Below are 25,136 nucleotides of genomic sequence, written 5' to 3'. Positions count from 1 at the left end.
ATTATGGATAAATTAAAAATAAAAGTATGCACCTGAAACATTGGTTCTGTGTCCTGTGTAGACTTCTTTAATTCGGCGGTACCGAAACGCCAGTTTCCGCATCCTTAAAACAAAACGAAAAATTTAATAACATTAATTAGAGTACGAAGTACGTAATGGTTGACCAATCTCACCAATCAACTCCACCCCGGACGCCTGAAGCTAGACAAATCCCACCGTTGGTTGACGACGTCTTGAAGCCATCAGATATGAAGTCATAAGTACTGGAAGAAAGTGTATTTCATTATTTACCAAGATTTAGTAAACACAAGAAACATTTTATTCAGTGCAACAAATTCGAATTGATGCTTCCTGGAAAGTTATTAGTTAGCCAGACGTTGCATTGCGAAAGCATATATTTATATGAATATCTGGAAAAGGCGATGTCGTTCTGTTCACAAGAAAAGATGGCAAATTGATGTATACATAAAAACTGATTTATCTAAAAGGGACTTGTGATCACAGTCCCCAATCTTTAGATTAGTACATATCTTTGGTATCATATCAAATTGGTAGTAGCAATTTGGTACATGTAGGTTCTGTTGACTTAATAAATGCTGTTTTATTTTTTTACAAAGGAATGACACAAGTTATGATTACGTAAGAAAAGAACTGCCTCACGGAACTTAGATAAGTCTGTCAGAACGTTGATTACTATATCGTAAGCAAAAAAAGCTAGTCTACTCTAGATGTTTACAAAGTGTATTAAACCAGCATTTTTGTAACTTCTCATGCAACCCAACTAAATACTTAATATATATCTTTCCATTAAAAAATACAAGTTGTATTAAATGTGACACAAATCTAGTAATACATACAGACCTGTACTAGTTATCTTTGCGTCTGTGTTTTAGTTGCTGTAATTCTAAGTAATTATCACATGCACAAACAAAAGTTACGAAATCGTCATCTCAAAAGGTTGAACCAAGCCCGAAAACGAAATTAATTTGCATTTTTCCTCGAATAATTACATTTATTTACAGACGTTGATTATAATTGCCTTCCGGCGTGCAACGACGGTTGTGTAATTAGAACCCTTATGCACATTTATTCGAACTTAATTAATTCTTAACCAAAAATTCATAATCAATGTTACTAAACAAAGGTCATTTCCTGTTTGCAAAACTTATTTATTAGCGACGACAAACTTTGAGTTGTTATTCATCGAATGAACTGAGCTAAACCCATACTGCATGCAATACAATGCTAGAATATTAAAATGAGCTTTGACTTTGACTGTTTCAACCAGCACAGCTAATGAATTGACCTCATGGTTCTAGGTTCTTAATTGATTTTGATGTGCTCATCATATTCAATGTCTACTTGTCAATCAAGCGTTATCAAACGGTGTGGTATTTATGTTGTTAGGTTTTTATTAAGCCATGACATTGTCGCAATCGAAGTTCATAATTTGGATGAGAGCTCAGAATATCATGAATATCATGCTTACCTTAGGTCTTGGTTAGTGTCGTCTGATGCCAAATCGTCTACATGCGACTGGTCGCATTCCTGGAATCATAAGTAAATACACAATCATATATCAACGGTTATTATAGGCAACTATTTATCGCTCAATTAAAATTAAATTCAAAAACGCTCTTAATCATGCGATTGTGGAATAATTTGTAGTCGAATCCCATAAATTTACAATGTACAGAAAATATTTTAATCGAGTTGGACTGAGGACTATGCTAACTAGATAAATTAGTCATTTACGCCGAAGTAATTATCTATGTGTTTATTCATACATATTCTAAAAACCCTATTAGTTTGTTGATTAGTAAAAATAATTCCAGAAGGGTGCAACAATTCGCTGTAAATTTGATTCATGGTTGATGATGGAATAAACCAGTTATGCAATAAATAACTAGTCTAAGGCGGTATGTATACACATACCTACGATCAAATTAGCAAAACGACATCATGTTCTTATCCGATTAAGTGATGTTTGTTTGATATACAGAGGCGGTTATGTGGTTCTACTGAGGTGTGTACCTATCACAATGATCTCGATTATGGGTCCACCCAATTTTCTTTAAAAGTTGCATTGTATTAAAAAGGCTACAATTCGTAATCTGAATGATTGACACAGAACAAACGAGCCTTCTGTGTGATTTAGTTATAATAAAGTCTGACACAATTGAGCAACAATTAATAAAATTGTGATCCATTGATCTCCTACATTTGGGATGGCTATAATCAAACGAGATTTGGGACTGTTAATTCACTAAGAGGATGTTGAGGCGTGCCGGAATCGTGGACGTCAACTAACATAACTCATTTATTGTGGAATTGACATGTCAACTATTTAGTACAAATTATTCTCTATCAAATACGATTATCATTATCTACGAGAACCAATAAAATTAATCATAAACAATGTCAAAACCATGAAAGAAATTGCGGCAAGCTGAAGAGATAACATATGCAACTGTAGTCAAATGCAATAGCACAACCATAATTAGTATTTATGAAAACCTGTAATTTGAATGTGAAACAATTTCCAGTGCACACAAATTAAATTTTAATTTCGCAACATCTAACATGACTGCAACCTAAGATCATAGACCAGTATAAACTAATATGAAAATTCAACCAATTCAACTAATTGGACTACATAAGGCATTTCCATTCAAAAAGCCTCTTTAATTTTTCATGTATTCCTTGTGTCCTTTAGCACCAAAGATTACAACGACCCACATTCTTTGCCATTAGGTGGCAGCTCTATCCGTCTGATTTTCACGTTTTACTTTGTTTTCGTCCTCAATAAAGTTGCATTTTGCACGTACCTCGAGATCATTGAAAAAGAAATGGATATCAGCTAAATTATAAATGAGTTCTTCCATCGCCACCCCAAGGTTGATACTCTTTGGAACGTCCTGCAAATAGTAGTTCAAGTATTATTTCAGCACAATCTCCATATGAAAATTTAATGGGTCAAAATCGTACTCACTTTACGAAATCTTTGGGCATAAGTCCCAGTTAGTAGCGAGTGGAAAATTATTAATGTTTCATCTAAATCCCAAATAAAGACTCGTTCCAAACTGTGCTCAGGATCTGGAGAAGGATTCGGACGTCTACCTCTGCCCCCGGATGTTCTTGCTGCAAAAAGAACCAGAAAGAGTTTTAAGGATTCTGTTTGGTGTACATACTTGATACGATAACTTGAATTTTGAAAGAATGATTTTGTTTAATTCTCTTTCGAGCCTTTAGGCATATAGATGGTAAAATGTAAAAATAAGAATAAAATGTAGTTTAAGTTGGTTTAATATTCATGGCGATGGATCTTCACCTGTTGTTTTTCATACACATGAAAATGTAGGAATTGTAAAATGAGTACTTACATCGTCTACTTTTCCCTTCCTTAATTTGTGGGGAGGGGGGACTTGGTTCTCCGGGTAAAAAGCCCAAGTTTTCTAAACAGTGTTGAAAATGTTGAAAATTAGGAATCATTATCCGCGTGATTGGAGCAGCCCAGCCTGCGAGTTGATGGAGATAACTGAATTTAGGATGAGTTGGTGCTTACCTGGGATGACGGGAGGATTGGAGCCGGAACCATACGCGGTGGGAGTCGTGGTGGGAGTCGTGGGGGCGGAGGGCGAGGGGTTGTAGTAGTAGGAAGAGGAGGAGGCAGAGGGATGGTGGTGATGTCCGTAATAGGAGGCGGACGCAGTGGAGGCCGCGGCGGAAGGTTGGAAGGGGGTGGAGTACTGGTAATCCTGGTGGTACTGCGGGTAACTTCCGTAGCTGGCTCCGGTCCCACCCGGGTAGCCCAGCCCTCCCGACATTCCGCTCCCGAACGGAGCTCCTCCGTACAAGTACGATCCATTCGTCGCTTTGCAAGATTGGGCTCGACCTCCTGATCACATTCACAGTCAGTACGAAACATGGCAAAAACCACGACATTGTTAGGTAACTCGTGTCAAATTAAAAATATACATTTGGGGATTTGCAGTATGAAAAGAGGCATCAAAGATAAATGGCAATACACAAAGCAAAGCAATTCCTAACAATTAAAACGGCTTAGGCAGAAAAAGCGAACGAAATTTTTGTAATCTCGTCATCTCAAAACATCTTGAAAGATATAAAATAAAACTGCATCAAAAACTTCACACATGACAAACCTTTCCCCTTTTGTTGGAAATCATGCCAAGAGTATTTTCAGTTTATTAAATGTAAAGAAATTGTATGGAAAGACCGAACGGGAGCGTATGTGAATAGAGACTCTGCTTAAAATAAGTGATTCTTTATGCTCATCATCCCGTCTCATGGCGTATTTGGGTAGCTGGACAACTTTTCAGGAGGAATGCCTGTAGCGTCTTTGATAAGTAAACACTACCAAGCAACAAAACGTGCATTATGCCCATTAACTGTCCGTCGTCCGTCCGTCCGGCATTGCTGTCAGGTCCGCTGTTCAAACATACGCACACATTCACCCAGCTCTGCCTCCATTTCCCTAATGGCCTCAACTAGTTAGGTAGTCGTTGTTGAGACGACACATTAACCATACAAGAACGAGCTGGATTTGAGCGAGGTTGGAACGGCGGACCCTTTTTCAGGACGCTATTATGGTCATGAGAATGAAAGAAAGGTAGGGAGGCTGAGAGCCTTTCTTTGCACTTGGCTGGCTGGGAGGGTGAGAAGCAGGGAGGAGGTCCGAGAGTGGTGACAAGGGCACAAAAGGGCTCACCGGGATATGGCTGCTGGGAAAGAACAGCAGCAGCAGCATAGCCTTGTCCTCCGTTGTAGAACGAAGAACTTTGATTGTATGACCCACCGTTGTATCCCATCCCGCTGCAATCACAAATTACAACACCACCTCGCATTACATTCATTACTCTCAGAGTATCGTCTTCAAAAACATGTATTATAATCAGAGATATATTGCAGAAATGACTCATTTGGTAGGAAAATTGCAAAACATGGCGAACTACACGGAAAGCATGTATTTCCTGTGAATCTGAGAATCTATTTTTAACTTGTCCTCTCACTCGACAAGGTTGCTTTCACATGAACAGGTGGGTAGACGTCATCATCATCAACCTCACCATTATTATTATGACTCAACTCTATCAGAGCATCATTAGTCGAAAGCGCACTCGACGTATGTCACTCGTTAAAATGATTCTCACTCAAAGCGAGTGGTCTTTTGTTGAAATGTGGAGAAGGTTGGTTTTCTGTGATGTGGTTTTAATTAAAGTTCAACATCCCTAATGAGTCACTCGGTTACCTTTGATAGAGTTGAGAGTAGGCAGAGGTGAAGTCGGCTGGTTTGTCGGAGAAAGAACCCACGGAATCAGAGTTGGAGAAGGGTGACTCCCCGTGGTGATTATCTGAGGATTTCGGGCCTTCCACCACTTTCCCGTCACCTACACCGTCAGTCAGATCAACAAACAATAAAGTCAAAACATCACAAAAGTTGAAACTCGGCCAACATAATACATTATCGTAACTACTGTGTATCTGTACGTATAAATATATGCAGTCACATCATATTTTTCTCATTTACTTGCATATACATATACCTGGTACCATAATATGCTTATGGCCTCACCCTACTTTCCCCAACTCAACTACTGTAATATGGTTATTTGCTGGTGTATATGATATTTATTAAGCCTTCAATTAAATAATATGAAGAATATGTTGCTAAAAATGTTGGTAGGGGCCTTGCAATCACGTATCAATGGCAAATACAATTCAACCCCCATGTAGTTTTCTATTATTTGAATTATTCCTCCATCCCTTTATTCTCAAGGGATTGATAAATGAGGAGTGGTCGTCGAAAAATAAAGGGCAGTTTGCCCAATTCAACTCGACCAATACTTCATTAATGTTGTGGAATATCGGATTACTTTGTCTCCCCGTGCCCAACTATGTATTTGCTACCCACCCTGCCTGCATTGGGGATGGCACGATGAGACATAATTGAATGTGGAATCAGGTTGGGAGTTTGAATTTATATCCTTGTATAAGCTACGATTATGGCACTTTAAACCTCTTTCTGCTTAAACATGTCTGTATTTCTCTGCCTCCGAGCCTCCGAGAGGGTTCAAAGTCTGAGCCCCTAAATTTAATTAATTCAATTTAATTTTAAATCAATTTATTACCATTGCCGGGTAAGTCAGAACTCAATCCCATGATGACTGCCCGATGACTCCACTGATGACTCTGACCATCCGATAAAAGAGTTTGAGGAGAATTCGAGGAACACGGTGGACTTTGATCGGTTGAAAGTCTGCAAAAAATATAAAAAAAAACGATTGTAAACCTGTCGCTAAAATTAAGCTGTATGCAAAATGTAATGCTATTACGTACTACAAAGCAATTGCAGAAATCAACACTAGGCTTAGTTTGTGTTAGGTTTTTGCAGCCTGAGATAAGGAACCACGACCTGGAATAATATAGGCCAAGCTGTCTGGACAGATCAAAATTCTCCATGCATTTGTTGTGATGTTGTTGTGGTCCGTCTCGTTTAAGTGTGCAATTCCTGTTCCTGTGAGTGTGTGAAAACCGATTGTTCTGCTACTTGCACTGCTCAATGCATGCGCTTGGTTGTTATTCGTGTATGTACTTATCTACATATGCAGGTTGTTGTGAGTGAAATCCAACTAACGTGATTTCATATGATCATTTAACGCGAACTATATCCTTGTACAACTCTGCTTTTTAAACACACTAGATTGCATCAAATATGCAAATAATGCGTGTCAGATGAAGATATGAATCAAGAATTTTTTTGATAGATAAATAAATTCAATAAATTCGCAAAGACAATAGTAACCCACGGGTTTCGCAAATTTCAAGACATGCACACATACAAAGGTCATAACATTAATTGATACAACATATTGCGCATATCTTTATAATCTCCTCTTCTTGTCATCTGACTGGGTGGTCGCCTCATTCGTGTACGATTTTGTGCTGCCAAGGGTTTTAAAATCCTATCACAACTTAAAGTTCTCTGGGGGTAGTAAAACCCAAGTAAGTCTCCCTCCTACATATACACATGCACACGACATACATAAATGTACACTTATGGAAGAGTGTGTATGTAGCACTGAGCAACATATTTTCCTCTGTTTTGTCAAAAAACTGAACTTGTTCCAACGGAAACAAGGAAGGCAAGCAGCAAATGTTTTTAGTTCGAAAGAAATATAAATAGAAAAGACGAACATGATTTTCCAAGCCCTACAGAAAAGAATCCGCTGGTACTTATACATACGTGTAAAGACCCTCAACCTCAATAACCCACACTACGGTGGGTTTAAAAGTTTAAAAAAGGATTCAAAAGCCAAAGTATGTACACTGCGAATCGTCATGTTTTACAAAAAATGAGACGGGAGCAGCCACTTTTCTCTTGAAGAAATAGCAATATTTTGGGGCTAAACAATACTCCAAAATAATAATATAATCAAAACTTGTGTTATGCTATTAGTTAAATAATGGATTATTTCACTTGTTGCTTAATTGTGTAAAAACTTGCTTAGAGCAGTAACCACCATCGTACTGAAAGTTGCATTTATGCCTCCGTGCACTGGGTGAAATACCGAAGCTCTTTGTTCTGACGACGTCGGTCTTGCCATGTGGCCAACATATGACCCAGCAACATAACATTTAACGCTACAAGTGTTTCAGTCGCAGTCTGAGATGGTAAAGATATATTTCGAAGCTTACCCTATGCGACCCTTGCATGTCATTAAACTACTGCAGTCAGTCAGCATGTCTACAAGAGTACAAAGCCGTAATATGTACGACTTGAACATGACGTACAGATATTCATAAAAAAATATACATAAAGTCAAACGTAGCGAAAAGCCAGGTTTAATCTACTAACTTTGGGAAAAATTCATATAAACTTACATTGTTTGAGATTCTTCGCTGTGATCACTTCTCTCTCGTTTCACCTGTCCGGAAACAAAAGGAAAGTAAAATTGCAATTCCCAATAAGAATGTAAGGCTTCTCGACTCGTCGCAAACATTGCAAAATGCTTTAGGTAACAGTAATTTCTCGTATTTCACAATTTTCTCGTGTTTCAATCAAATATACTCGTGCAGTGTTTTTGTGATATTCGAAATGCACAAAGATTGCCCACCCTGCAACAGTCCAAGTAGCTGAGGCCAAAATTCAAGCACAAGTCACATTGGTAACACAAATTAGTACATATGTGAATACCAGCTACTTGGCACAGAAAACTCTAATCGATACTTTTTCTTTCAATATGAAGTATGTAGCTTAATCTTTAAAGAAATGCTGGTGAAAATCAAAGCAAATCTAAAGTTGGTGAGTATCTATGTAGCGATGATCCAACTGAATTTGAGACAGCAGAAATGTGCGACTGTCTGAACTGATGGATTAATTTAAATGGCAAAATATATCTTTGCCATAATGGAAAAATCAGTGCAACTGCATTTTAGTAATGTCGTGTGGTTTAGGTCAAAGGGTGATTAGCGACTCCATTTGACACCTCGCACTGTTGCGAATATGAGCAATTATCTTGTGTCCTATTCACATCAACCACCTCGTAAAGGACAATGGGCTTTAACTTATATGCTCAAATTTTAGTTTATTTGTGAGCCCAGACGAAGCACTACAAAAATGGTCTTGTGGCTGGCGAATTCAATTAAAGAATGCAGATAACGAGACTGATGATTGAATCAGGGCATTTCATTTGTCAGATTTTCGCCAATATAAATTCTGAATGGGTAATAACGGTTAAAATTTATTGAGTGATGTAAACGGATACAGGCAAAAGTTGATTAAATCAGTCATTAATGGATGGAAGTCATTCGATGTCATGAGAAAGTTATTGCGACTAATGCAATCTCTGGCAATTATCTAAACTCCAGCATTAATAACAGATATAAAAGAATAGCGGTAGGGGGCCTATGTTCAAGTATATTTTGCAGTCCTTGCCCAAATCTTTCAACGATGTACATGGTGATGTTAAAAATTGGTGATCTCTGACCTTTGGCGTCGAAGGTCATACCCTGCAGGATACTTTCAGATTCGAAAACAGAACTTCAAAAATGGGTCTTTCAAAAAATCATCGAGTAAACGGACAGAATTAACGTTCGCATAAAGTAGCTAGAATCACGTTTATCTAGTGCATGATCCAATATCAGATCACTAAAAAAATTTGGTGGTGAAATAATTTCACTGAAATTACAAGTATTCAGAAGATTGAAATAGTACTACTAATCAATTGTCGTCATTCTACATACAAATGCGTCGTTCAATATGTGTTGGTGCACTTGCATATAGCATATTTGAATGTAATAATATTGATTGCCTTAATGTTGTCTTCCATGTACGTCCAAAGTTTTAAATTTAATCCATTACTCAAGTCCATCTTCGAAGAACTTCTACATAACACGAGGAAAATGAGACAAACAACGCAAGCGATCATAAAGTGCAAAAATGTCCAAAGTAGCATATTGATACCGCTCTCTTGGCAAATCCTCCTATCTCATCTTTTGTCTTTCGCAGACAAAGGACATGAACAAATATCGTATCAGTATGCTCAAAAAAAGACACATATTCAAGTGTCTAACTTCTGCTTGGATTTTGTCAACTATGCAGACCAACACATATCTCAAATGAAATCGGATAGTTATGGAGGAATGTATGCAAATGGTAGCTTAGCATTTCTTCCGCTTAAAAACCGGTTATTATTTTTTCGGTGTGTATAAACCAAGGACTCTATTAATAAACTAGTGAGAATTTAAAAAAAGTTAGTAAAATAGCTACACGCCGTAAACAATCCAGATATATGAACGAGTTTCATAAGATTTCAAATTTTAAAACTTCAAATTTGTATAATATAATCAGCACTTTGTTTTAATTTGCATTTAAGAATACTTCAACTCGCAAATTATAACTTCCACTGCTTAAAAATTACATTTTTAGATAACTTACACATTTCGATTACTTATTACCTAGAATTTTTCAGGTACTTGTGAGTTATCAACGTAAGCCTTGCACTTTAAACTTTTCCACTCACTCGAATCTACTAGTTGATAGAGCATAAATTTACTATAATCAAGGCGTTCACAAAACCAACTAACTTTAGTACTGACTTAAGAATGTTTTCACTTTCGCCCACTTGTCACCCATAAACACAAAAAAATCGCAATCGTGTAAAGCAAGAACCAAGCCTTTCATTGCCCATGGTCCGTATTTGACAACAAAAGCAAATTATGTCCTTATGAGCATGAGAAGAAGGCTTTTACGGAACGAGGGAGAAAGGATTCCCTGCTCTGCGGAGTCCCTTGGATAACTGGAACGGGAACATTTTCGACCTGTGGAGAGAGGAACCTTCGCATGGAGATATTTGAAATCATCCTTCACAACAAGACCAGAAATCCTGGTGAACTATCCGGGTTGTTTCCACTCCACTTTGGCCCCTAGACGCAAGCAGCTTCATACATAAGCACAAACAGCGAGACGCTCATAACTCCTATGCGAACTCTTAAGAAAATGGGCAGGAAGGAAAAGAAATTGAGTGCTACACAAGGATCTCAACTATTCTGCATCGCTGCGTTTGCTCTTATGCATGTACACGCTTAAATATATTTTAACTCCTTTCATGGTGAATGACAATCCAGTGATGGGACAAGTTCTTTGGGCTGTTGTTCAAACATGTGAGACAAAATGAGAACGACTAAACGATCCGTCCCCTAGCCAGAAAAAAAACAACCACATGTTAACCTATGTATGCACAGATTGACATGGAAGACAAAAAAAATGCTTAAATGTTGGAAATATTTTTCATGACATGGTCATCATTGCTAAATGTCTCAATAAGTCTTAAACACGGGAATTTCAGCAACCTGTTTCTTACTTGTTGACATTAGTGCGTCACATTATTGTTATAAATATTGTGGCAAGTAAACCACAAGTTTATCCCATCCTGCTGCTGTCACCAGACGAAAAAGATTATGATTTTTGTGCGGCAGAAAATCGGAATAAAAACCTGCAGATAGAGCGATGACAAATGGAATTGTTACATCTGTTGGGCATTAATCAGTCCAAACATTGCATGTTTGACAACCACAACTAAAGTGTTGAACTGTCTTGATGTAAACAAGTTGCTTCCAAAAGGAAAGAAGTCAAATCACCTAACAAGTGACTGGCGTTCGTCACTCTAATCAAGCTATAAGTTAGATAAAGAAGCAATGTACCTAATACATAAGTATATTTAAGAAGCTTATGACGACTTTGAAACTGCATCAACTCCATCAATCTGAGTGGGAATTATTCAATTTATTTGTAACTTTTAAGCTTTGAGTACACAGAGTCGCAATAATACGTCCAGGTGTGTTCTTTAACGACTGAATTATAAATTCCATGAGTGTTCGGCTGCAGATAAATAAAAACAATTTTGGATATTGATAGGTATTAGCAAGCCGTGTGTTGTTTGAGGAAAATATTGAGAATAAAAGTGCATGTTCGCGGAGAACATGAGACAGCCACAAGTAAACAACATTTATCGATTTGGGTGATGGAAGCTTATCTTGTAAATCGCAAATGGGTCGGACTCATTTCGAGGAGGGATGGTTGTCGCTTCAAGCTAATGATTTGTCTCGAATGTTTTGATAATGGCGACAGAAACTTCGGGACATGAAAGAGTTGACAGACCTCAGACCACCCTTAACAAATGGCAACTCCATTATGACGATCGAATGGCAATAATTTGTCCCAGCAACGACAGGGATGCACGTAATATTAATAAACGCTTAAAGAAATTTGATGTAAATATTAGGCATTATCAAATCGCAGTAGTCTCATGATTCGTGTAGATACGATATCATTACATCTGGGACAAAAATGTGAACTAACTTTAACGAAAAGCCAGTAATTGTGAGCACTACAAATTATTTTAGAATTGTCAGCCTTCTGCCAAATATCAAATAGGATATTTCCACAATTGTATATTTGGGTGGGCGTATATTTTTTGTTGGATTCATATACATACATACGTATTTAGCAGTGAAACTTGTAGTTGTTTCCCAAAAATATGACTACAGCTCGTACCGAGTAGACGGCATTATGCAATTTATACAGGCTCATAATTTTGACAGTTGATGATGACTGATTAGTTAATCTCATAGAATTTGAGAGGTACATGCAACAAAACCATAAACCATAAACCACTGATTCAGAGTTCTCAGAAGAGGAACATGCAAACGTTCTCAATGCAGTCAAGGAAAGAGGGTAAGATTTAGCCGAAGAAGAGCTAAATTTAGCTCCGGCTTTACTTATTCGATCTGGAGCTAGATTTAGCTCCGAGAGCTAAATCTAGCTCCTCAAGCTCAATTTTCCTCTGAAAAAGAGCTAAATTTAGCTGATCCTCGGCTAAATTTAGCTTGGTCAGACTTTGAATAGACCGACCGCCTTTATTATGCACTGACGGTTGCTTTTGTCAATTTAGGTAAATTAAGCAGGGTTCACTTAACAAATACGCAATGGCCCAGCTTTGTGTGATCTGGCCCACCGGGGTCACAGAAACTTAAACGTGAAGGTCATTTTAAATTCATAGTTATAGATTGAATAATTTAAATTTGGCGGAAGATTTGGAGCAAAATTTACCTTTCGGAGCTAAATTTAGCTCCGGATCGGCTAAATAAAGCCGGAGCTAAATTTAGCTCTTCTTCGGCTAAATTTTACCCTCTTTCCTTGACTGCAATGTGCATATTTATGTACGCATTATCCACAGCATTAGTGACAAGCAAATGCAGAATGGGAGAAGAATTTAAATTATACTACAAAGAAAACACGGCCCATATTTTAAAATATTCAATGATGACGAGTAATGAAATAATACTCGGAATAAAGCTTTCCGAATACATACGTATCAGCCCGCAGTAAAATGAATGTCTCTAACCGAATGGAATGGAACACATATCCAGCTTAAGCAGAACTGAACAAGGTTCTGGTTGTCTAGAGGAAAGACGCCGGATTTGTACGGTTTTGGACTAATCAGTCAGTTCAGTGATGCCCTTCTTTGAAATTGATGGGGAGGTTGAAGTTTGAAGTGGCAGTCAACCATGCTCTCTTCGACGGCTTGAAAAACTCATGAATTTGGCTGGAACTGTTTTAAAAGACATTTTTCACTTTCCCTGACTTTGCATTGATAGATTTCAGAGTTGTGTTGGTGTTGGGATCTTGGGACGCAAGTGAATTAATCAGTGCCAGAGATCGTGAGTGAGTGAGACATGCTTAATTTATGATTTCATAATATTTGACATTTGATATGATTATAATATTAAACGTAGAATTAAGTTAGTCTAATTCGCTATTTTACTTACACGTTCTTATTTTTCTGACACATTCTTATAAATATGGACGAAAATTACTTGACATGCCCGAAAACGTACTTTGGTAATAATAAGTAATTAAATGAGAAATCTCGCATGAAAATACACTTTTGTATTTTGTATAATATACACGCTTCAAATAAGTTTTTCTTCTGTATTAAGAGGCCCGAGTTCTCTAAGCCCAATTTTTTCAAGAGCAATAAAGTTCCAATGATTATTTTGATTTTATAAGTTAAAGAAGGCCGAAGAGTCTCTCTGTAGTGAACTAAATACATGTAATGCCTCTTCCGTTTTTGCCTAATTTTCTTACCATCTTGACACTTGGACTGTGAAAACAAACTCATCCGCCCTCACCAGTCTCTAATGCAATGAAGAACCTTTAGCAGTTCATCCCCAGTATTACATAAATAATGGTTATACTTACTTATGTATACACTCGTTAAATTAACTGGAGCACTTTACCTCCTCAGTGCGCCACGATGACTAAACTAATTTATACTTGGTTTATAAATTGGCCCCAATTAGACTGTTTCACCAAGTGCATTTAATTACTGCGTGAGGAGCCCACACGCAGAAACGCAAAGTGTATGTAATAATTTGAGAAAGTTGACCTTTCGGGCCAATCTCATGATTTGGCTGGAAACACCCAATTTCCTTGGAAAAAGCAGAGTATTGGGATTAACGAAAGTGGGATTAATGATTATGATTAGGGATTGATTCTAAAAAATTCGGGATTGAGGATTGAGATTAGGGATTAAATTAACTCGGGATTAAAATTAATTTGGGATTAAATCTCTCGAGGCAATCAATGGGATTAGGGATTAGGATTAATTTAGTCCAATTTTAATCCCGGATTGGGATTAAAATCGTATTTATCGTCGATCACATTTATACCTAATTAATGTTTCAAATGTTTTAATTAATTTTTTTGATAAGTCCTAACAGTATGATTGAATGTATGAATCCTACTGTAACATAATGACTGTATAAATAATGCCCTAAAGTACGATTTGTCGCTTAAGTGACAAGTCTCCATTTGATTAACATTGAAGTGTGAGTGAGTGGGCACTCCCACTGGCCACTCTAGGTTATTATTATACAGCCATAAGAATATGTACTATACACATTAACAACATAAAGTAAGCTTACTTATTAAGTCATCACTGAACCAAAATCAACAGATAAAGTTTTATCAAATGTTTTTAAATACATGAGCTATTTGTTTTATAATATTGAATTGTTGTTTATGAAATACAATGATGGAATTGGCGTAAATACATAGTTGATTTAGGTATGGGAAACATATTTCTCATTGAAACAAAAGGGCAATTGACAAGGTCTCCGAGAATTTTCAGCAGGTGGAGCTGTTTTAATCCCATTTAAATCCCATCTTGGATTAAAATTAATCAATGGCCTCCGGGATTAGGATTGAGGATTAATAATTTTTTCCAAACTTCCTTGGATTAAGGATTAGGGATTAAAAGTCAAAAATCACGGATTGAGGATTGGGATTAAGGATTAATTAATCCCCAATCCCAATCTCAATCCTCAATCCATAATCCCGGATTAACCAGACTCTGGGAAAAAGCATACATGTAGCTACATATGAACACATGTACGTGGGAGTTTTTCCTCTGCGGCAACCACTACTTTCAAGTTAGTATGTTTTTCTGTAGGTGCGAGGCAGAACCCTTTTCTGCTGTAAAGTGGGCGTCTCCAGCGAGTGAAAGAAGAGTTATGCCATGTCCGTTGGGAGAAAGTTAATGGAAACAATGGGTGGTTTGGCTGGTGTCTGAGTGTGTGTGGTTGGAGTGGAATAAAAACGAGGCAATGTATGCTTTTAGCCAGAACTGATTGAGTTAGTACGTCTAGCGTTGAAATGGATGGCACAAGAGGTAAAATAAATAAAGTGGCCGTGTGTATGGGATGCGGTGGAGTTGAGGTTTGTCATTTCGTAAGAGTTGTTTGTCTATTCCCCAATTTTGAGAATGGGAGGAAAAGTGAAGCTGACTTGACTGAGTGGATTTGAGTGTGTTTGTGGAAGGCGAAAGTCCATTAGATGGGCTGAGTAAATGTAATTACGGGCAAACGAGGAAGCATCCGGCGTTTCATCATCCCATTTCCCAGTTCAATTCAAGCTCAACAAATAAAACTCATAGCACAAATAAAATGACTATATCCGAGTCAACAATGTTTCCTCGTCGCATAGGTGGCTGCCTCGCTTGGGTGGAGGAAGTTAAATGTAGAATATTTCTCCTATTGGATAAGTTTTGAGCAAAATTTTATCCGACAACACAAATTTGCTTGCCTCGTAGAATTTGGACTAGAAATGTCATAGGCTGTCGGAGGAGCGTTGTGATCTTTATTTATTATATTTTGACGTAGTACACCATGTTTTTGGGAAATGTTGGCAATGGGGGGAAAGGTATTGGATGTGACGAGGAGGTCGTCGACATGTCATAATTTCCTTCCATGCTACTCTCGTGTGCTACCTCCACCCCAGTGACGTCTTGTCACTTTTTCCACGGTAATTACCCTCTAATGAAGAATTTTCATTGGTTCGGTCCGTTGTCTCTCTCGTCCTTTTTGAGCCGAATCTTTGCTTCAAGTTTTCACTGTCACAAATGACCATGTTTTTACTACCTTGTCCCTCTGTCTTTTTGTCATATTAATTTTCTTGCTCTTCTTCATTGTGATAAAAGTTCATGCCAATCAATTACTTAAATTTAATAAACTTGTTGGGTACAAGCAATAGATTATCCTGGTTGTTGCGCTCGGCTCAATTAGCTCTAACTGATTTTTAACAATGAAACAATAATTTCTTGGTGTGACAACGAGTAATAAAAATAATTCCTTTGCTCGGATACAAAGAGATAGAAATCTCTTGGTAAAGTTGAAAATCAGGTTGAATTTAGTTGGTTGAGACGGGTGGAACATATCTCCACACATATTGTTGTGGCTGACCATGACAAGCAACTTTGGACGTAAAGATAAAGCACCAAGATGTATGTTCATGTTGGTGATAGATGTCTTAAAACTGGTCCTTGGCTTTAAATTCATTAGGATTAAGAGATAGAAATAAAATTATCGAAACAATGTCACCCTAATGGATCAGAATTATTCAGAATAAAAATATAAATTTTGTCCTAACCATTGGATAAGGTTAATGCATGGGTGACTTTTGAATGTTACATCACCTCTCTCTCCGAATTTACTCATAAGCAAATGTCCATTTCCAGCCAGAACGACGAGGTAGTGTAATTTGGAAAACGAGCGATTTACATAATCTTGTGTTGGTTTTTGGATGAGCAAAGAAATTTATCTCCATCAGCATCACTTATCCCCAATCCTGAAACTATTTCATCTCTTCTGCAAATTCCTGATTCCAGTCAGACTAAAAAGGACATGAATAATAATATGAAGGAGACTAATTTCCATCCCCTTTCTAAGCAGTGACAAAACCATACAGGGACACCGATTCACTGCATTTGAGTGCGATGGGACAGGTTTTGTTTGTTTCACCCATCGCTTCCTTGCTGTTGTTTCACAGTTGTTTGTGAGCTCACTCACCCACCAGCAACCACAACCACCAAATTAATCTGAAGAGACGGGAAGATTAATGCAAGGAAGGCTGCCCGAAGAAATGACCCTACTTTTACAATTAATTTACGACATTGGATTCCAGAATGAAGTAAGAAATCAGGCTTGTCCAAACATGTGAAGAGAAGAGACGTGATGCTAGAAACCAGACAAATTATACTTAAGTCCGTACGTATACCTACATGCATTTAATGTGTTTTAACTTCTTATAGTCTTGAGCGTTTAAGCAAACAAGGTCGATGGATGGATTCTCCAGATTCAGATTCAGATCCAAAAATGATCCTTCAGACTGATTTGGAGTTGGACAAATTGCGCTCGGCCCACGTGACTGAGGCTATAAATATTGGACAATCAGATGGAAAGGTGACAATGTTTGTGACAACCCGATTTTTCAGCCTCTTTAACGTCCTCATCCCTTCCCTTCCAGGTCTGTATTAAGGCCCCCTGAGGTCTGTGAGATTTATAATATGAATTCTCCCGAACAATCTCATAATCTAATTCTCCCTCGGGTTGTTGAGTTCATACACACGATGGCCTAGCATTTTATGGACGCACATTCTTGCGGTGTCACAACCGAATAAATTCTAATGTCCAGCAAAGAGTAAAAATAAACTTGAATGAAGTTGAAGATGCCATTATTGTCATGCACGAGAATGTATAATATCCGTGTAATAACAAGTATATATGTGAATAATAATCTACGTATGTTTGTGTACGTGGTGTGTGGAGGACAAGTTTACTGCTCTATTACAGTTATTATTGTTATGACTTCATTTTCACACCTGCCCATCATTTTTCCATTTCAGGACTTTTCTCTGCCAGCCGACATGTCCCCCACTCTGAATTGTTCTTTCTTTGATTTTTAACAAAATCCTGTCTCACTGCTTCAATCCGACCCACTTCACCTCATTCATTTATGTTATATTATCGTAATGGTATAATAACAACAATGCCCAGCTTTCATTTGCCCTTTTCAACAATGCTCACTTTTGTTATGCACCACATTCACTCCCGAACCGTATGAACGATTATGTGCACTGAATGGAGGATCATCAAATAAATATTTCCCAATACATTCATAATGGTGCCCTCCACCTTTTCATCATGCTTCAAATGAGCTGTATTAGATCTTATCATACCCTGCATTTGCTCAACTCAAGATCTTATCTATCCCATTGTTGGTCTGGACTATAATCCAACTTTAAGAAGAAATTCGTATGAAATATGGCATATTTTGGAATCTTCGTTTTTATGAATGGTTTAAATATGCGTACATACATATACATTCATAAACATATTTAAATGGTATATTTTGAACCAGCGTGTCCTTGTAGAGGTGATCCAAGTAAGTATTTATGTTGATTCAAAGGCGCTTTTCGTACAGGAATAAATTTTGGTGTCGTGATTATTAATGTTCATATTAATTGGTCATGAAAATTCCCAAGGGCTCTAATTATAATCACATATGGCACCTCGACGAATCTCTTATCGCTTATAGGATAAGTGTCGTTCATTGACTGTGGTTTGAGAGACCGTGGATTTGTCGCCCCGTTGGAATCAAAAGTTATAGTGCTTGGTTCCCTTGAAAAATGGGGTTGACACCAGGCGAGTAACTAAGTAGGCACGTCTCGCTGGGCCAGCTCCTATGGGGGGAAGGCACGAGATTCTGTTGATAATGTTGCTCGGCTGTGTGCCAGGATACAAATAGCCCTTCAGTCTTTCGAAATCAAACAACAAACCACTTGGAAAGTTGCAGTTGCTGTACATAGTCCTCAGTATCATCCGAGCACGTCTAAAATTCAGAATACAAGATCTGGAGAGTGATAGCCTTGTCCTGGGTGGACAATAATTAATATGATTTTTGGTGGTGAAGTGGGGAAGTGTCACCAAAGCCTACTTTTTAATACGTAACATCAAGGGAAGCGTTTCACATGAAAATTTATGGTCACCAAGGATCTCTTCTCTGTTATTAATGACCTAGCACCCTGCACATAAGTTCCTCATCATTTTAAGTCAAGCGCATACAATTAATTTATCCCAACTGTATACGAAGCTTTCGTTACTTAAAGCCCTTGGGCCTTGCGTATTTGATGCGTTTAAACCACGACTGCAATTCTCTATTAATTCCTAATCCCCAACGACTGCAGATCTTACAAAAAAAAATCAATAAAGCTAGCAAATACGTCTGAAAAACTTCATCTTGTGTTTATTCGCCGGCAACAAAATTGGGGATTTTCTCACAAGCGAAGTCAAAATATCCATGGATCGAATAATTCCCAGGATGTCGTAAATTGACCAATTCAACCCTTCCATGAAGGGGGCAAATGAATTTATTCTTAATAAAGTGATAAAAAATGTCTTTTAGAGTGATATTAAAAGTGCTGTCCATTTCCTGAACCCCCTTTATTGAGATATAAATTCATCATTCGCTTTTTTGCCACTTTCTGATCGAGTTAAGGGAGGAAGAACCTTTGGGTAAAGGGGTAACCGTCCAATTTAACTCTTTATGCGTTTCTTTCCTCCAAAGATTGCTTTCCTTAAATTAGATGGTCTTTTCTACGGTCAATATTTTTTGCCCAATCGAAATATTCTCACGAAACTTGTCCACCTCAAACTTTCATTTTTTTTACCGACTGAGAAGAATAATCTTTGATTTTCCAGAGTTAACCCTTTTCATTTAATTTGGCCGATGGTCAACGATAATTTTTTCAGATATTTTTTTTAGAACACCACGGTATTTTATAAAGTGTCAAACGACAAGATACGAACCAGATCACGGAAACATGTATGCTTGGTGAAGTCAACCCATCGATGTGGTTGATGTAATTTATTATTAAGGTTGATATAATCAATAATAATTCGGCTCACATTGGTTTGGCAGTTGTATGAGTTACGAATGAAGAGCTTCCAGCCTTGTTGGATTGCAGATACATACATCCGATAGATTTTAAACGGGATTCACCACCATCCGCATATCTCCTGCACTGCATCATCCTATTTTCCCATGTGCAAAAGAGAGAAGAAACCTGATACATTTCCAGTAAATCCAGGTGGCTTTGCATCTCGCTCGGCTCTCCCTGTCAGAACAGGACAGGGAGCAGCCAACTGCATCGAAGCAAACAAAAAGGCATCCACTACTATTTACCATTATGTATTATGACTAAAGTCCGAAAACTGGAATGTATAATGGGCACAGTATTCTCTTCATTATACAACTCTTACTAATCAAAGCGAAGCCAATGCAATAATTATTAATCGAAATCTCATAGTGCCCCAAACATGAATTTCCCATTTAGCTAACCTGATTCATTGTACTTTATTATATAATTCTGGCACATTTACAACCAGTCCATCCGATTTTTCTCTTGAACAAAAGGAGACGAACAGATGGATTCACTCGGTCTTTAAACACACAATGTCATGCACTGCACACATTTTTTGGAGCTTGCTCTCTCACTCACTACTGGAGATAATAGTTGCATACAACTTAAGCGACACAAGTGTATTATCTGGTCATAAACAACGTCTCCTTGTTTTTTCACATGTTCGTTCGTTCGGAATCAAAGGATGATGTGATGCGAAAGACTATTGTGGCTGTGCTTCCCAATAATGCATGTTGGCACTACAACTGCATATCGTCGTTGAAGCTTCCAAAAGAGCCAAATCCAACGTTACAGGAGATGGCCCCCATGGAATCTTCAACGGCGATACGTATTTCATGCACTTATCCATCACCCATTGTGCTGCTCTGATTCATCTCGTTTCTCCTTGTGAATTACTCCGAGGCGTGCAAGTGAGGAGGAGGTAAGACTACGGAACCATAAATATGTACATTGATCTACAAGATGCGAACAAGAGTGATGACGATAATGACGACAAGAATGAGATAATACATTAGACCAATTGAACTCTCAAGAAGGCAAACAATGACGACTCTCTCTGTCCACACAATGGGACAATGGATGGGAGAAAGAGAAAGGAGCTAATATTAGCTCCCCACGTAGCAGTAAATGGGAAAGAAAAATGAATTGTGTGTATAACTCGTCTTCTTGGCTTGTCTCGTGTTTTTCAACATGTCAACATTCCCATGCAATAAGATCTATCATATGCCTCATCAATGCTCGTGAGTACAGATGATAATGTGTGCTCATTCACTGGTCGTGCACGGCAACGTCGCACATTTTACTACCAGAGAGAGATATCCACAAAGTAAGTGAAGAGTAATGTGCAGAGTGCAAAGCGAGACATTTTTCAAACGAATAAGACAATCATTCACGCACTGGCATTTTCTCTTTCTCTCCGTTTCTCTGGGACATGCTTCCTTCCGGAGCTCGCTTTTCTACGTATGTGCGAACGAATTTCTCAGCAATTTTTTATGCCTGTTCTCACATTCTTTCGTCCTCGTCTCCCGTTCACTAAAGATTAGAAAAAACATCTTTGATCTCAAATCTCCACATTTTTCTTTGTAAAAAAGAGATATGGCAGAAAATAATGTTCATATGCTCTAAATTTCTACATACACACGATGCACTGCGCTGATTCTTTGGAATAAATGCTGCTGTTATGTAAAGTCTTACGTTTCTAAATGTTTCTTCAGGGTCAAATTTCAGAAGGCTTTTTTGACTCGTGTACATTTTGTCTTATAACGTATGATGAAAAATGTATTTGCATAATATGTTGAGCAATGTGCGACCACCTAAATTTGAAATAATACTACAGACTGGATACATACAACGTGTGTTTCATTCAAAGTAGCAATAACATAAGCGAACCGGCCGGTGTTGATTTCAGAAATGAAAATATGTGCAATTAAACTTTTTCTGACTAATAATCAATAAGCACATACATCCGATAGATGAATAAAGAAAGAATGTAATCCTTTTTCAATTTTTATGGGGAACGGTGAAACTTTAAAAATGTATTTCTCTGTGCATTTCTCAGTACGAGCCACCAAAGATGTACTAAATATTACTAGTGTATTATGCGTGTCACTAATTTCATGGGAAACCAAGGTTGACTTAATTTTTTAATCATAATAAAGTTTGAAAATTAAGGTGAAGAAGGGTATGTACCGGTTAGTTGACTTGTTTTGTCAGGATTGAGTACTGTTCACAATAAGCAGGGCGAGAGTGAGAAAGATTTTCAGCTTTTGGTTGAAATAAGACAAAAGATCATGTAAACTGAAATAAATAAACCCTTTAATCTAGACTTGACATATGACGTGAATCGTTTTTGTGGTTGCGGTCATTGGGTCACGATATGATATGTTGCTGACGTTTCAGAAAATCCTCAAGTCCATGAGTTTTAGACGGCAAACTTTATTTTCAGAATAAAGACTCTTTATTAAAGAGTCTCACATGAATAGAATAAAATTTTCACACCAGGAAACTTGGAGATCGAATTTCGGTTTTGCAGAAACGTGTAAAATTTTGTGTGCTGTGTCCGAGTTTATTTGGTTTTGTAAAATACTAGTTTCAATGATAAAGATCTAAAATACTTGTTGGTAATTGTAGCACATATTTGCGACAATTTGACAAGTTATAGTATTTAATTCCAACTCTGTTCAAAATATAGCCCGATTCATCAATAACAAGACTATTCTAAATTTGCAGTACATATGTATTTGTTGTTTTGTGTGCAAGAAGTTCAGGTCGACGATATGATAGAAAAGAGATGAATGCTATGAGATAAAGTGATTAGCTGTACAAATTGTGCAAAAGTGATGACAATCTTTCACTTATATGTCTACTCAATCCTGTCATTGGGGTGACACATCCTACCAATTTTAACAAACAAAGCTGGTCAGACTGAACTGAAGGCTTAAAGATGCCCAAGTTTAAAAGTTCGACAAACCATGGAAGGAATAACATCCCCTCATCACGGTTGATGTCTAGCTCAGAAAGGTCGACCGGAGACATAACTTGATGGAGTTTACTACTCATTCAGCAGCAGAACACTTATCTCCATCAAGATGAACAAATAAATAAAAGATTTCCTCTGCACAAAAGTGATGAGAAGGACGAAGGCTTTTTGTCGCATCCTGCACCCTGCACAATTACATTAAAAAAAACATTTTCCGTTTCCATCAACTATTTTTACTGTCACAAACTAAAAAAATAAATTGATGACAGAAAATAAATTCCAGATAATTCATAAAATAAGTCCTGCCCTTCGTACTGATATTGCGAGAAGAAAAAAATCAATCAAAACGTGTTTACAGATAACTGTATGCTGCAATAGATGACTACAAAAAAGTTATGAATGCATCAAGGTGTTCAAGATATCGAACGAGATAACACGAGAAGCATATGTACAAGTGGGTGGTGGGTGTAATTAGACACTGCAATGCGTGGAATGATCGATCAGTGCATGTATTGGCTGTATCAAACAAATTTGCAAGAAGGGTGAATGAAGAAAGGAAGGTTCAAGTGTTATCCAATACTTTGTGCAATTGTAGCAGTAGTAAAAGTTGTGGGTGGTGGTGTAGTCAAAGTTGCAAGGATGACATCATCAGGTCGCACAGGTCACTTTACATGTGCGACAGAGCCAACAATACGATAACTAGGACTCAGTAATGCCTCCCGTATACATGGAATCGGATATACATGACATTGCAGCGGATCATATTGAATTTCAAAATAGAAATAAACGGGTCTCCAGCTCTGCGTGTCCTTCAAACCTTATTTCTTGCAATATACATACATTTTCTTCAGAATCGTATAAATTCATTAACAGCCAACAATTTTGTATGATAAGCAAATTGATTGCTTTGAAGTGCTGACTTTTAAATAAAAGTCTCAAGTTACTCCAATTCCAATCCAAACTTTGCGAGTGCTTACTTTGCATAGTACCTCAAAAATGTTAAAAATTGACCAACTCACTGAACTTCCTTGTTCAGCGATTCAGATGTCTTTCTATGACAGCTAACAGTTTAATTTTGTACCAGCCAAACTGTGTGTAAATTTATTGGGTGCCTATGAAAGTGGGATTCCGTGAATTGAAACTTGATAATTCATATTTGACACATTTCCCCACTCTTCTTATCTCAACTCATCTTGACGTATCAAGTCTCAAAGTCATTGTGCAAAATGTTGTTGCTAAGTTATGACTAAAGTGAGACAAAAATAGGAATGAGAATAACCTGATATAAGGGTTGTGAATAGGAGACATGATAGAGCATGATCTTCTTTTGTTTCTTCGGTTTTTTCTCAATAACATCGACCGAGTGACACTGGATCCCGTCGTCGTGAAATGAAACCGTGGTGAATGTGATGAAGTTGATCGACTGACGCTATTCTTACTTTCTCTCTTCAAGCTTTCTTCCTCGATTGCGTTACTTTACGCTGTCTCCGCAAATTTGATGCTAACTGATCAGTTACCTTTTAAATTGTTTAGTTCGTCAAAATCAATTAGCTCACTTTTGTTGCACTCTTTGTGAAAAGCACAGTTTTGTAACAGTTGTCCGCTCCTTGTACATAGTTACACCATTTTTTTAAACTGTATAAAATGTAACTTATCCAATTGTATTTACACTTTCCTTCAAACCTGTTGTTACAAACATTACTTTAAATCCAATTAAAAATAGATTTGCCGTCGTTGAAATATTTCACAATTGGCTACAACATTTATGTTGCTTTTAATGGTAAAAGTTTGTGTGGTTTCACCCGAGGAACTGAGAAGAAAGTTGGTTTCGGATTAGTTGGTATGTAAAGGATGAAGCAATGGAAGTGAAATCCTCTATCGTCCTGTTGAAGGTGAACTGAACCATCCCCACCACTTTTTCCCCAACTCTACGTCGACTTACAATCTACGCTCCCATGATCATCATCCCATCTTCATTGTTATTACTACTGGTTTAAGAGAGCAGAAAACGTGCTCCTCATCTACCAACATATTTACTCCAGAGTTTCGATCGTTTTCTTTTTGGTGGATGATGATGTATGTATGTAGCTACGATTCTATTCACTCTGACCATCGGCCCAAGTCATGCATATTTGACTGCAGATCAAGCATTCTATCTTTGACTTCAATTATAAAACTTTACTCGCATTCATGATATCAAAGGTTTGTTACATTATTCATGAAAAGGAATAACGAAATTTGGCAATATACTTGTTTGAACCCGTTGGAGATACTTGTGTAGTAGGAAAAATAAAATAAAGCAGTTCAAAACTACT

At 37.5% G+C, this 25,136-nt stretch overlaps 1 protein-coding gene and 1 long non-coding RNA gene across 6 annotated transcripts in view; one reads left to right on the top strand and one right to left on the bottom strand.

The window, feature by feature from the left end:
* LOC110842376 (eyes absent homolog 1) overlaps positions 1-24,727 on the bottom strand; it is a 30,079-nt gene extending 5,352 nt beyond the window's left edge. The window contains exons 1-12 of one of the 5 annotated variants that reach the window (XM_035859890.1): positions 24,101-24,727; positions 7,903-7,946; positions 6,150-6,277; positions 5,270-5,408; positions 4,730-4,833; positions 3,566-3,898; positions 3,384-3,455; positions 2,993-3,141; positions 2,829-2,918; positions 1,490-1,548; positions 174-263; positions 33-103 (exon numbers count right to left, since the gene is read on the bottom strand). In XM_035859890.1, the coding sequence (XP_035715783.1) occupies positions 33-103; positions 174-263; positions 1,490-1,548; positions 2,829-2,918; positions 2,993-3,141; positions 3,384-3,455; positions 3,566-3,898; positions 4,730-4,833; positions 5,270-5,408; positions 6,150-6,277; positions 7,903-7,946; positions 24,101-24,139 (1,318 nt within the window). In that variant the 5' untranslated portion in view covers positions 24,140-24,727. Of the gene's footprint in view, positions 1-32; positions 104-173; positions 264-1,489; positions 1,549-2,828; positions 2,919-2,992; positions 3,142-3,383; positions 3,456-3,565; positions 3,899-4,729; positions 4,834-5,269; positions 5,409-6,149; positions 6,278-6,357; positions 6,595-7,902; positions 8,036-9,978; positions 10,076-24,100 lie in introns of those variants that run through there. The other 4 variants (XM_035859893.1, XM_035859892.1, XM_035859889.1 and 1 more) reach the window with 4 other exon arrangements.
* Positions 7,903-17,683, top strand: LOC118438949. Its single transcript, XR_004837161.1, has 4 exons — positions 7,903-8,036; positions 16,910-17,050; positions 17,172-17,322; positions 17,387-17,683. It is a non-coding gene; the product is annotated as an uncharacterized LOC118438949 (long non-coding RNA).
* Positions 24,728-25,136: the final 409 nt, after the last annotated feature.

This window comes from Folsomia candida, unplaced genomic scaffold (assembly GCF_002217175.1).
Source record: "Folsomia candida strain VU population unplaced genomic scaffold, ASM221717v1 Fcan01_Sc001, whole genome shotgun sequence".
NCBI lineage: Eukaryota > Metazoa > Arthropoda > Collembola > Entomobryomorpha > Isotomidae > Folsomia > Folsomia candida.
Note: the sequence above shows the minus strand (reverse complement) of the source record. Positions and strands in the feature narration are given on the sequence as shown.